Source organism: Polypterus senegalus, chromosome 4 (genome assembly GCF_016835505.1).
Source record: "Polypterus senegalus isolate Bchr_013 chromosome 4, ASM1683550v1, whole genome shotgun sequence".
NCBI classification, from domain to species: Eukaryota; Metazoa; Chordata; class Cladistia; order Polypteriformes; family Polypteridae; genus Polypterus; species Polypterus senegalus.
Genome location: NC_053157.1, coordinates 228,863,393 through 228,877,111, shown reverse-complemented (window position 1 = coordinate 228,877,111; position 13,719 = coordinate 228,863,393). Strand labels below are relative to the sequence as shown.

At 37.9% G+C, this 13,719-nt stretch overlaps 1 protein-coding gene across 1 annotated transcript; it reads left to right on the top strand.

Moving 5' to 3' along the window:
* The first annotated feature begins 2,071 nt into the window (after positions 1–2,071).
* Positions 2,072–9,818, top strand: LOC120528880 (zinc finger protein OZF-like). Its single transcript, XM_039752956.1, has 2 exons — positions 2,072–2,462; positions 7,755–9,818. Exons 1-2 carry the CDS (start codon positions 2,072–2,074, stop codon positions 8,798–8,800), a joined length of 1,437 nt encoding a protein of 478 aa, XP_039608890.1. The 3' UTR covers positions 8,801–9,818.
* Positions 9,819–13,719: the final 3,901 nt, after the last annotated feature.

The window sequence follows — 13,719 nt, the reverse complement described above, 5'->3', positions numbered from 1 at the left end:
AATAAAAAGAAGAATAAAAATCATCACCCTGAAAGCGGACAGTAGAAGTCATATAGTATATGTGTACCAAATTTCAGGTCAAATGGCTTGTAAGCTACAGGTAATTTAAAATCCTGGACAGACAATCAGACAGCCATGGTAGCGTATTATATATTAATATATATATATATATATATATATATACACAGTAGATATAGATATCAAAATTAAATCAAACAACCTTTTATTGTCAATTCACTATATGTGCAGAACATACAGAAGAATCAAAATATTGTTTCTCTCTCATCTTTGTAGTACAATAAAATATAAAAAATATATGTAAATGTAACTAATACCAAAAATGTATAATACAAGCAACAGTAGCTACAAGGCTACTGCATATAATAAGCTACCAGGAGCAGATCTGAGGGCAGGGAGCAGCACAGAGTTCAGAGTCCAGACAGCTATGTGGCAGAAGCTTTTACAGAATCTGGCGTAACTGTTTCAGATGCTATAGTACTTCAGAAGAAAGTAGAACATAGAGACTCTGGAAGGAGTGGAAGCAGTCGTCCACAGTGGTGTAGGATTTGCAGATGCAACATTTAATAAAGATGTCTTTAGTGGAGGGCAGAGAAGGTCCAATGATATTTTTGCTGTGTGCACTGTGCATTGTAGAACCTTACATTCGGAGACACTGAGGTTCGATAACCAGATGGTGGTGCAACTGGTTTGAGTGCTGTTTATACTGCCTGAATAGAATGTGATAAGAATGGAGGAGGTAGGCTTGCCTTTATCAGTCACTGAAGGAAGCCAACATGCGCTGAGCCTTCTTAGGTATGAAGGTGGTGTTTCTTGACCAAGTAAGGTCCGATGCGGAGTTCACACCAAAGAATTTGGTACTCTTGACCACATTCACATAGAGCCCTTGGGGTGTGGACAGCATGGGACTTTCTGAAGTCAGCAATCATCTCTTTCATCTTATCCACATTAAAAGACAGATTATTGCACTTACTCCAATGCTCCAATTCTTGCATATTTATTGTGTTAACTGGCTCATCTCCATTTTGTTTAAAGTGTGTGTTTTATTGTGGTAGGATCCTAGGGTGGCCCTGTTCTTTTATTCCAACTGTTTACTACATCAACCTTAACAGAATTCCTCAAATCTCATCTATAGCTGTTATATTTTTACCCTTACCAGCCTGCTCTTTGCCAGGGCTCACTAGGCAAATGGATAAAGTACAAGAACCGACAGAAGAAAAAGTTACACATTTTATTCACATATATATAAACTTACAATATCTAGCTGTGTCCAAAATTACATTAAAGTAAAATGAGTGTGCCAGTAATATTACCACAACCTGATCAATAAACAGTATATCTTGTGTGTTTATGCTAACATGCAGCTTTCTGTGTTAATATGTTGACGGATCTCTGGTCCAATGTGGTCCGGTATGGCCCCTGGATTGAAGAGTAGAGACACAGCATTTCCTCTGTATGGATGAGATAGCAAAGATACTGTAAGGCCTTCTATATGAAACGAGCAGCAGCGACACCAGCATGACTGCAAACATCGATTTATCCAGTCCTTGACACACCTCTTGCATGAGTGGGGCTCCCAGAGATTCAGCTCTTTATCAAGACTTTTATGAACTTTTTGACTATAATCCCTGAGTTTGAGGGCTCAATCCCACTACTGATGTTTTGTGACCCCTTTGTAAGTGTAACCAATTGTATCTCAAGTGTTTGTAAGTCCCTTGGTTAAAGGTGCCTGCCAAATAATAATCATCATCATCTTGCCCCCCAACCCCTCCCCGATTCTACAGGCTGTATTCCTTGAAGGAAGAGAGAGCTTGTATTTCTAAAATGTGTTCTTCCAAAGACAAAGATCAATACCCCATAGGACTTTATTGCAATAATCATAAAAAATAAATCAACTTTGTCATGATATTCTAATTTTATGACAGGCACCTGTACATTTTATAAAGAAATTGATTTTTCTTTTCATTATAGGGCAGGATTTCAAGTGAAAAATATCTCACCATGAGGAAATTCTGGTGAATTAAACAAGTTAACAAGAACTTCATTGAAGTTGATGTCATGGAAGAAAGAACAGGCTCCATCAAAGAAGAGGATTGTGAGGGACTTGGTGCAACATGAACAGGAACTGGAACTTGTGCACCCAAAATTAGAAGGCCATGAATTTGGATTTGCCATAATCAAGCCGGAGCATTTTGAACAAGAGTGCATCAGAATCAAAGTGGAGGATTATGATCAAATGCCTGTTTTCAAGCAAGATGCCCCTTTACAAAATGACTCAAGTTTAAGCATGTGTCCAACATTTAAAAAAGAAATGCACTGTTCACCTCAAAGTCACTCTTTTCCAATGGAGCACAGCTCACTGGCTCTTGAGATCAACATGGCTGAGGAGCTGGGTGACAGTGCAGGTGAACAAGAAGAACAAAGTGCAAGGGAACTTGGAAAATGTAAGTGATGCAATTTAAAAAAGAAACAAAAGATTTCATTCTATCTCACAATTGTATATTGCAAACAAACTAAAGCTGAAGTAGTTTAATAACTAAAATATTTTTAGACAATAATTGGGAAAAGAAGCAATTTGATTTTACTCAAAGGGGCAACACATTCAAAACAGAGATGAAGATGACAGTAAGAGTCAAACTGGGCAGGCAAACAGCTGGAAGATATATTGGCAGAAAAGTAAAACTGAGCAGGCAGTTCAATGCATTAAAAGATACATAAAGAGACTTCATTAGGCTGACCATAATGTTACTTTAACAGTTAGCAGATTTGATGAGCCATTCATGGTAGATATAATTATTGGCTTAAGTTTAAAAACAGGGCTCATTGTGCCTCTCAGACAGTTTATAGAGGTGGGAAAAGAATTAATTTGGATTTAGAAAAAGCCAAGAAGTGGGAAAAAAACCAAGGATTTATTGTGAGAGACGACTGGGGTTTGATAAAGGGCTCTTAACTTGCTTTTGTAGATCTTGTGAAAGCCATCAGGTTAGAAAACAACCGCTACATTTATTTGTATGATGTACTTTCCTATAAAAAAGTTTAGTTGCAGCTGCTTTATAAGTAGTAAAATAAATACAGTAACACTAAATTTCATCTGCCACAAACCTAATCTAATATGCATTTTCTTATTAAGGTTTGTCTGTTAAAACAAACATGTTCTGAGACTTTTCAGTTATGAAAGATAGAAGGTTTGAGGTCATGCAGTTCTCATCACTAATCATGGCGTCAAAGTGTGCCAATGTGTAGCATGTGGATCTGCACATGCAAGTAAGAATTTCACTGTGCTCTGTACACATGACAATAAGGACCCAAGCCAACTTTCTGTCCAAGTCAATCTGTAATAATTACAGCTGATTATATAACATTATTCACTTAGTTTGACATAATCTGCAATTTTATTTTCTTTATTGTTTATGTGTATTAAATAATGCTTTTTCTTAATCTAATGTAATACATTTTGTGCTGTTTTTCTAGTAAATTTTTCCACAATATCTGTCTTAGACTGGGCTTGGTTTCACTTTCGCTTAGAGTTTCAGTTTTGTTTCATGCTGATTAAATACATCTCTATTATAATAAAACAATCCTGGGACGAGACGTGACTTTTTCAGAGAGATACTTTCACGCCCGTGAGACGAGACTTTGTGCCAAGAGATTTAACCATGCCTGGGGCTGGAAATAAAAGACAAAGGTGCCATACACAACCAGAGCAGGTTAGCGATAATGAAAGTACTAAAATCGAAAGCCTCAAAAATGATAGTAAAGATCGCATTAGTGCAAAAACGGAAATTATTAGTCGGTGAAATAACAGAACAGTGAAAAGAGATTGAATATATTGTTGGATTTAAACTGTAAGTTGGAGACTTGTAGATCGTCTAATTAGGTGTTGCCATTAGAGAAGAGTAGTGTTTCTTCCCAATATAGAGATGTATCCACGAGAATTAAAAGATTTGTTCTTTGGTGAAAGTGAAATCCACATATCACGACTGGCAGAGACATGAAGTGGCTGGAGCATAGCACAGGCCCTAGGGTTGTCAAGCGAAGTGAGCAAGGGGCATAGCCCCCTAGTTTAATAATATTTTTGGTATTGTACAAGGGATGTTCAAAAAGTTTCTGCACTTTTTTTCAACTTTATTAAGAATTCCAAATACAAATTACATCACTTTTCTACACAGTCCCCTTCCTTTGCAATGCAATTTTCCAAGCATTGTACCAACTTTTATGCCCAATTACTACTCCTCCCGATTCACCATTTCCAAAGAAAATATAATAGTGCAGAAACTTTTGAATGTCTGTCCTATAAAGACTTTTTATTTATTTTTTTTTTACGGTGCCGCCAGTTTCTGAAATGGTTTTCAGGATGCTGGTTGCTGCTGCCATCTTAGCATCTTCTTGAAGTTGGTCATCATGACATCACTAGCACTATTTACGCTGTTTAACTCAGTGTTGTGTTACAAACGCTTCCAAAACTGAAGGCTCTGTTAAGACTTATAGTGGGGATTAGTTAAGAATTTATTAGGGCTGTGATTTGTCTATTGTATATCTCAACTTAGCATTATGATTTAGCAAATGCTGAAAGTATTTTGTTACTGCATTAGAGTTATTTTTGTGGGTTTCAGATATCAGAAAATAAGAATGTATTTATATTTCAAGGCAACTGATTTTGTTGTCGTACAATCCATACATTGTAGTGACACAAAATAATATTCCTCAGGACCAAAGTGCAGCATAAACATAAACACAGGACAAGTGCAAGTCAAGAACAGCTGTACTGTGCCATACTGTAATAGAAATAGATACATAAATGCAGTAAATAGCAGGTAATGAAAAAAAAAATATATATATATATATATAAACAAACCAGTAATGGCGTACCACACAATAACATTCAGTGAATACACTTGACTTGAGCATTCCTAGTTTTCATCCTCTTTCTCTGTCTCTGTTTAGCATTCGTTTGCTCAGAGGTTGAAAAGCTTGCTGCTTCGAGCAGCTCTTCTTTCTCCACTCTAGCGGCGGCTGCTTCTCATTTTCTGTCAGCATCTTTTGCGTTAAAACTGATTAAGTCAGTTATTGTGTTGCAATTACTTATTACATTTTTCTTAGTTTTCACTTAAGCTAGCACTTAAGTGTTCAATCTGCCTGAAGAATGATTTAAGATATGAAGAGGTAGGAGAAGTCACGGAGAAGGTGGTAGGGAATGAGAACGGCCCATACACATGCGTGTGGCCACCCTACCAAGAGTTGATTCTACAATAAAATAAAAATAAAAAGAAGAATAAAAATCATCACCCTGAAAGCGGACAGTAGAAGTCATATAGTATATGTGTACCAAATTTCAGGTCAAATGGCTTGTAAGCTACAGGTAATTTAAAATCCTGGACAGACAATCAGACAGCCATGGTAGCGTATTATATATTAAGATATATATATATATATATATATATACACAGTAGATATAGATATCAAAATTAAATCAAACAACCTTTTATTGTCAATTCACTATATGTGCAGAACATACAGAAGAATCAAAATATTGTTTCTCTCTCATCTTTGTAGTACAATAAAATATAAAAAAATATATGTAAATGTAACTAATACCAAAAATGTATAATACAAGCAACAGTAGCTACAAGGCTACTGCATATAATAAGCTACCAGGAGCAGATCTGAGGGCAGGGAGCAGCACAGAGTTCAGAGTCCAGACAGCTATGTGGCAGAAGCTTTTACAGAATCTGGCGTAACTGTTTCAGATGCTATAGTACTTCAGAAGAAAGTAGAACATAGAGACTCTGGAAGGAGTGGAAGCAGTCGTCCACAGTGGTGTAGGATTTGCAGATGCAACATTTAATAAAGATGTCTTTAGTGGAGGGCAGAGAAGGTCCAATGATATTTTTGCTGTGTGCACTGTGCATTGTAGAACCTTACATTGGAGACACTGAGGTTCGATAACCAGATGGTGGTGCAACTGGTTTGAGTGCTGTTTATACTGCCTGAATAGAATGTGATAAGAATGGAGGAGGTAGGCTTGCCTTTATCAGTCACTGAAGGAAGCCAACATGCCGCTGAGCCTTCTTAGGTATGAAGGTGGTGTTTCTTGACCAAGTAAGGTCCGATCACGGAGTTCACACCAAAGAATTTGGTACTCTTGACCACATTCACATAGAGCCCTTGGGGTGTGGACAGCATGGGACTTTCTGAAGTCAGCAATCATCTCTTTCATCTTATCCACATTAAAAGACAGATTATTGCACTTACTCCAATGCTCCAATTCTTGCATATTTATTGTGTTAACTGGCTCATCTCCATTTTGTTTAAAGTGTGTGTTTTATTGTGGTAGGATCCTAGGGTGGCCCTGTTCTTTTATTCCAACTGTTTACTACATCAACCTTAACAGAATTCCTCAAATCTCATCTATAGCTGTTATATTTTTACCCTTACCAGCCTGCTCTTTGCCAGGGCTCACTAGGCAAATGGATAAAGTACAAGAACCGACAGAAGAAAAAGTTACACATTTTATTCACATACATATATAAACTTACAATATCTAGCTGTGTCCAAAATTACATTAAAGTAAAATGAGTGTGCCAGTAATATTACCACAACCTGATCAATAAACAGTATATCTTGTGTGTTTATGCTAACATGCAGCTTTCTGTGTTAATATGTTGACGGATCTCTGGTCCAATGTGGTCGGTATGGCCCCTGGATTGAAGAGTAGAGACACAGCATTTCCTCTGTATGGATGAGATAGCAAAGATACTGTAAGGCCTTCTATATGAAACGAGCAGCAGCGACACCAGCATGACTGCAAACATCGATTTATCCAGTCCTTGACACACCTCTTGCATGAGTGGGGCTCCCAGAGATTCAGCTCTTTATCAAGACTTTTATGAACTTTTTGACTATAATCCCTGAGTTTGAGGGCTCAATCCCACTACTGATGTTTTGTGACCCCTTTGTAAGTGTAACCAATTGTATCTCAAGTGTTTGTAAGTCCCCTTGGTTAAAGGTGCCTGCCAAATAATAATCATCATCATCATCTTGCCCCCAACCCCTCCCCGTATTCTACAGGCTGTATTCCTTGAAGGAAGAGAGAGCTTGTATTTCTAAAATGTGTTCTTCCAAAGACAAAGATCAATACAGATCCTTCAACCCCTACCACAAATTTCATACCCCAGAGCAGTACATAACAAAATTCTCATGTGATCCAGTAGGGTCATAAATATGCAACTTATATGCTTGATATTTCTCTCCATTAAACTGGATAGTGCTATTTTGTGGCATAGTTGCTGACATGACGTGATGCTCCATTGTTGGAGATTTGTCACACCCACAGCACTGAATCTGACTTAAAAGCAAAGAAAATGGATAAATGGAAATCGGCTGGTTATTAAGAGAGTAAGAAAGTATAGTCTTATAGCTTCATCATTGTCCCGTGTATGGAGTACAGTGAAATTCTTACTTGTATATGTTAAACAAACATGCAACACATCGCTATGATAATTTTTTAAAAGCTTTTTTATTTTTGTTATCCAGGTTTTACTTATGCAAGCAAATCTTGCAGGCAATATACTGTGATACTGGCACTCTGAATCAAAACTGTTATGCTCTTTTTTTTTTGTAATCCTTCACAAAATATAACTGATGAGTTCATAATTATTATTTTTTTATTTTTGGACTGCTGGAGTTTCAATTTGCTTTTCCAATGTCTAAATGATTGCAATTTTCTTATCTTAAAGCATTTTTGCCAGAGGAAGGCAGTGGCCCCCAGTGTTCTTCAACATCTGACGAATCTTCTGCTCATTGTGGAATTCAGTGGGACCAGCACAATGAAGCCATGAAGAACTGGATGTCTGATCCAGAAATACTGAAAATGGACTCTTTGCAATGTTGCTCTCTCCCTCTTGTCAAGCTGACAATGATAGACTCCATCAAGCTTCACCAGCAGATGCACAACACAAACCATGCCTCTTTGTACATCTGCCAAGAGTGTGGGAAACTTTTTAAACATAACCGTGATTCTAAGGATCAAATCATTCAACCTGAGGAGAAACCTTATGGCTGTTCTGAATGTGGAAAACTCTTTGCATTTAAATGCAGTCTTCAAAAACATAGGCAGATCCACACGGGTGAAAAACCACATTGTTGTACTGAATGTGGCAAACGATTCTCCCAAACTGGTAATCTGAAAAGACATTCAAGAATTCATACTGGAGAGAAACCATATTCTTGCTCTGAATGTGGTAGACATTTCTCACAAATCAGCAACCTTCAGACACACACACGAATTCACACTGGGGAGAAACCATATTGCTGTACAGAGTGTGGGAAACGTTTCAAACATATCAGTGACCTGAACAGACATGCAAGAATTCATACGAGAGTGAAGCCATACTCCTGTTCTGAATGTGGCAGACAGTTCTCACAAATAAGTAATCTTCAGACACACAAACGATTTCATACAGGTGAGAGGCCATATTGCTGTAGTGAATGTGGCAAGCGATTTTCGCAAATCAACAACCTTAGTCGGCATTCAAGAGTTCATACTGGAGAGAAGCCTTATTCCTGTAGTGAATGTGGGAAACTATTCTCACAAATTAGTGATCTTAATCGACATTTAAGAATTCATACTGGAGAAAAACCATATTACTGTTCTGTGTGTAGCAAACAATTTTCAAACAGTGGTGATTTAAAGAGGCACATCAGAATTCATACAGGGGAGAAGCCTAGGAGACAGAAACAGGAGGGAGATGTGAGAACCTGTGTAAATATTTGGCATCATTAATCCTTAATAAAATGAGTTCTTGACTGCGGGTGAATGTCTGTATGGTAGGCATTGCTTAAAGAAATTTCTATAAAAATGCTACTTAAATGGCCTGTAAAATACAAACAGGCCAAGGTCCATACTATGAATAAAGTAACTTCTATACTGTGAATAAAGAGTCATACGCACACAATCCTCAAGCACTTGTGAAGGGAAGTTGTTAGTAATAGTGATAGTGTAAAATCTTAATGTGATAAGACAGTCCAGGAATGTGAAATCAGTCTTGAGAGATTGCTCTAGGGTTCCACTGCTATGGAAAAAGTACAATTATGTCATCTAGCACTTGGCAGAAAATTAACAGCAGATACAGGCTGGTGGTCAACTGAAAATAAGGATGAGAGCATATAGTGATATGTTTATGTGATACTGCCTGAAATTTTTAATTAAACACAACACAAAGATTTGTTTTAAAACTTAATCAAGAGAAGAAACTCCACCTAGCAAACAAAGGAAAACAAATACACATCTTTAATACTGAAATCACAAAAAGAAACCACGTGAAAAATCCAAAATGAAACAAGAAGAAATAGCTGAAAAATAAGACACACTGAACTAGAAATGATCTGGTGTAAAAAAGAAGCTTGCATTGTGTGGTGAAAAAGCATTTCCCCCTTCCTGATAATTGTCTAGTTTTGTATATTTTTCACATCGAATGGCTTCAGATGTTTAAACAAAATGTAATATAATAGAAAGGGAACTCAAGTGAACATATCCTAACACAATTTCTAAATTGTTTCTTAATATAATTAATATTAATAATAATACCCAAGAACATTGAACAATAAAATAAACACAATACCAGCATAACGACAGGAAAGGTAATACGGAAAACACGGCCTGCACAGCCCACCATTCCTGCAGTACTTCTTGCAGGGTCTCGCTAGCTTAGACTAGAAAAGATCCTACTCTGAATAGCCCTTGAACAAGGCCCTTAACCTGCAATTGCTCCAGGGGTGCTGTACAATGGCTGACCCTGCGCTCTGACCCCAAGGGGTATGCGAAAACTAACAAATTCCTAATATAAGAAATTGTATAAGGTGAAATAAAGAACAAAAATAAATAAATTAATAAATTAATTAAAAACATAATATCAGTCAGCCTGGAGTGAATTTGACTTAGAACTGGGTGGGAACAAGTAAATGTTTCACTTATCTTGTAATTTCTAAACAATCCAACTCCTTATGAAGGCATGGGTCACAGTAGAGGTAGGAATTGAACCAAAGAGTAACAGTGCTCTTGCCAACATCATCCGACTGATAACAAGCCTTTGGTCAAGATGGATAAAGCTTCAATGGCTGAGAAAACTCCTGAAAAAGACCTCTGTTAAATATATACCTGGGTATTGTAAGTGCAGACAACACATTACTTGTGTAAAAAGGAGAATGTTTTCTGTAAAGCTAGATTTTACTTTGGAGTTAAGACACATCACTGGGTCAGTGGGCAAAGTGAATGATGCCCTGCCACTGACTGCATATTGTGTCTGTTGTTCTCAGAAACAATGATACTGCCACAGTCCATGTGAGGCTGAAAGAAATGGCAGCTATACCTGCAAAAAGATGAACTGTAAAATATGGATTTGAATGAAATGGTCTGCCTGATGCCATGTTCAGATGTGGTTTCTGCTTTGCACCCAGTGATTGCTGGGATAGGCTCTGGTTGCCCCCAGACCCTGCTCTAGATTAGATTAGATTAGATTAGAAAAGAAATATATTTGTCCCCAGGGGAAGTTTGACTTTTTACAGATGCTCTTTAAATAAACAAAACAGATGATAGATAGATAATTGTTTTGTCAGTTATTGCTGTTCATGTCTTTTTGTTTTGAATTAAACAGATTTCAGTATATAAAATTATAAACAAATTAAATCCTCTATTTTGAAAGCTTTATTAATGTAAAAGTATTCAGAGCCCTTACTTTTTTAAAGTTTATATTTCAATATTGTGCTAAATTCAATTATATTTTTCCTTATTATGCAACACTCATTACACAGAATGACAAAGCAGAAACAACATTTAAGACATTTGTGTAAATTTAGATTGGATTAGATTAGATAAGAAAAGTAAAGGAAAAGAAAACAAAACAAATATATTTGTCCAAAGGGGAAATTTAACTTTTTACAGATGCTTCTTAAATAAACAAACAGATAGATAGACACACTATAGTCTGATCACACACCAGAATGTCTAAAAGGATGAAAATTAAAAAGAAAGAAAACCACTAATTTGGCTGTTGCATGTGTATTTTTGCTGGTATAAAGGAGCCCTGTCATGTTTCTTGACACACTTCTGCTAAATGTTTTGTTGGCTGAGCGTGTTCTTAATGACACTCGGTTTGTCTTCATTCTTTCATTCTCTACTACCTCCAGGGGGTCCTCAGTGCATCCCATGACTAAGCCTACTATTTTAATTACCTTGTTAATTTGGAGGTGCTCTCTCTTGAACTGATGTTGCCAGCCCAGAACACCACAGGGTAAAAACAACGCACAGGCCAACACAGAGTTATAGAAAATACAAATTATGCCACTTCTCACATTAAAGGATTGCAGTCACCCAAGAAAAAAGAGCCTGTTCTGCCCTTCCTTATATAGTTCCTCTGTGATAAGGGAGCAGTCCAACTTGTCATTGATGTTGACCTCCAAGTACTTGTAACAATGCACCACCACCACATCCTTTCCCTGAATAGTGACCGAACATAGAGGTTCTTTGGTGAGGCAAATTCAATAACCAAGTTCTTAGTTTTGCTGATGTTAAGTTGCAGGCAGTTCTTTCTACACCAAGATATAAAGTCTGTTTCACCTCCTTTATCGTTACACTGAATAAGCGTAGAGTTATCTTAGAATGTTAAGGTGATGCATGGATGGACTAAAGTGTTTGCTGTCACATCCAGTTAAAAGGAGTTGAAAAGAACTATGGTTAAGTGACTTGTTAAAGAGAAGCCACCGGAGATGTCATTTTCAGTCCTCAGTACACCTAAAACAGTAAATGTGCCTAATGATTCTGAGACAACTCAGGAGAACCACAGATAACGAGGCTTCACAGCAAACATCTTAACTGAACATCTAAACAAATTACTAAAGTACAGTAAGTGAACATTACTCTCTAATTGAAAATGCCTAACATGCTATACCTGAATATGGTTGCAGCGTTAGTATTCACCATAACAAAAGGACAAGTGCCTGTGTTCCAGTGTATCTGTGTGTATATACGAGGGACGTTCAAAAAGTTTCTGCACTTTTTTTTAACTCTATAAAGAATTTAAAAAACAAATTACATCACTTTTCTACATAGTCACCTTCCTTTGAACTTAAGACTGTCATGAATCAGGGCATAGGCAGATCCAATACTAGCATTCAGCTCTCCTGCACCTCCTCAACTGTTATTCTTCTGGTTTTTTGCAAATTCGTCCCAGGGTTCTTTGTTCATTCCTTCATTCAGGTAAATGAGCGTGGGGGCCAGTCAATGGTATCAATTCCTTCATCCTCCAGGAACTGCTTGCATACTCTTGCAAACACATGAGGCCGGGCATTGTGGTGCACCAGGAGGAACCCAGGAGCCACTGCACCAGCATAGGGTCTGACAAAGGGTCCAAGAATTTCATCCCAATACCTAATGGCAGTCAAGGTGCCGTTGTCTCGCCTGTATAGGTCTATGCATCCCTCCATGGATATGCCTCCCCACATATACCATCACTGACCCACCACCAATCCGGTAATGCTGAATGATATTACTGGCAGCATAAAATTCTCCACGGCTTCACCAGACCCTTTCACGTCTGTCACATGTGCTCAGGGTGAACCTGCTCTCATCTGTGAAAAGCACAGGGCGCCTGCTAGTGATGGACCCGCCAATTCTGGTATTCTATGGCAAATGCCAATCAAGCTCCATGGTGCTGGCAGTGAGCACAGGGCCCACTAGAGGACGTTGGGCCCTCAGGCCACCCTCATGAAGTCTGTTTCTGATTGGTCAGAAAAATTCACACCAGTGGCCTTCTGAAGGTCATTTTGTAGGCTCTGGCAGTGTTCATCCTGTTCCCCCTTGCCCATAGGAACAGATACAGGTCCTGCTGATTGGTTAAGGACCTTCTACGAGGGGTACTGTCCAGCTCTCCTTGTGTTACTGCCTGCCCCCAGGAATCTCCTCCATGACCTTGAGACTGTTCTGGGAGACACAGCAAACCTTCTGGCAATGGCAGGTATTAATGTGCCATCCTGGAGAAGTTGGACTACCTTTGGAACCAAATTCTGTAGGGTCCAGGTATCGCCTGCCTCATGCTACCAGTAGTGACACGGACCATAGACAAATGCAAAACGAGTGAAAAAACAGATGAGGATGGAAAAATGTCAGTAGCCTACCTCCACCTGTGAAAACATTCATTCCTGTTTTGGGGGTCTTCTCATTGTTGCGCCTCTAGGTCACCTCTTGTTCATTTCATTAAACTGATTAACAAGCCCCTCTTCTACTTAACTGACCAGATCAACAGCCTTCAAGTTTCACTGACTTAATGCTATACTCTCATTCAAAAGTGGGCCTTTAAATTTGAGCAGTTTATATACTGTATATATTTTGCATCTTTGACTTTGTCATGCTTGGGCTTTCAAAAAGCATTCTTCTAATTGATACAGCCTCCTGTTTCCACATTGAATTACCTACATGGGGCTTTTCAAGAGGTTATAAACAAACAAGTAACAGCATCAGGGTTTGACCTGTCAAATGTAAAACCAAAATTTTGGGTCTAACTTTCTGACCAGCTTAATACACTTAGGGAAGAAATTCAAAATGCCTGGACATTCCAAATCTTCCCCATCTATCCTTCTCTTTTTAAAAAGAAGTCTTACTTTTCTTCTTTTCTTATGTGAATATTTTATTTTGATTTTCCATTCTAA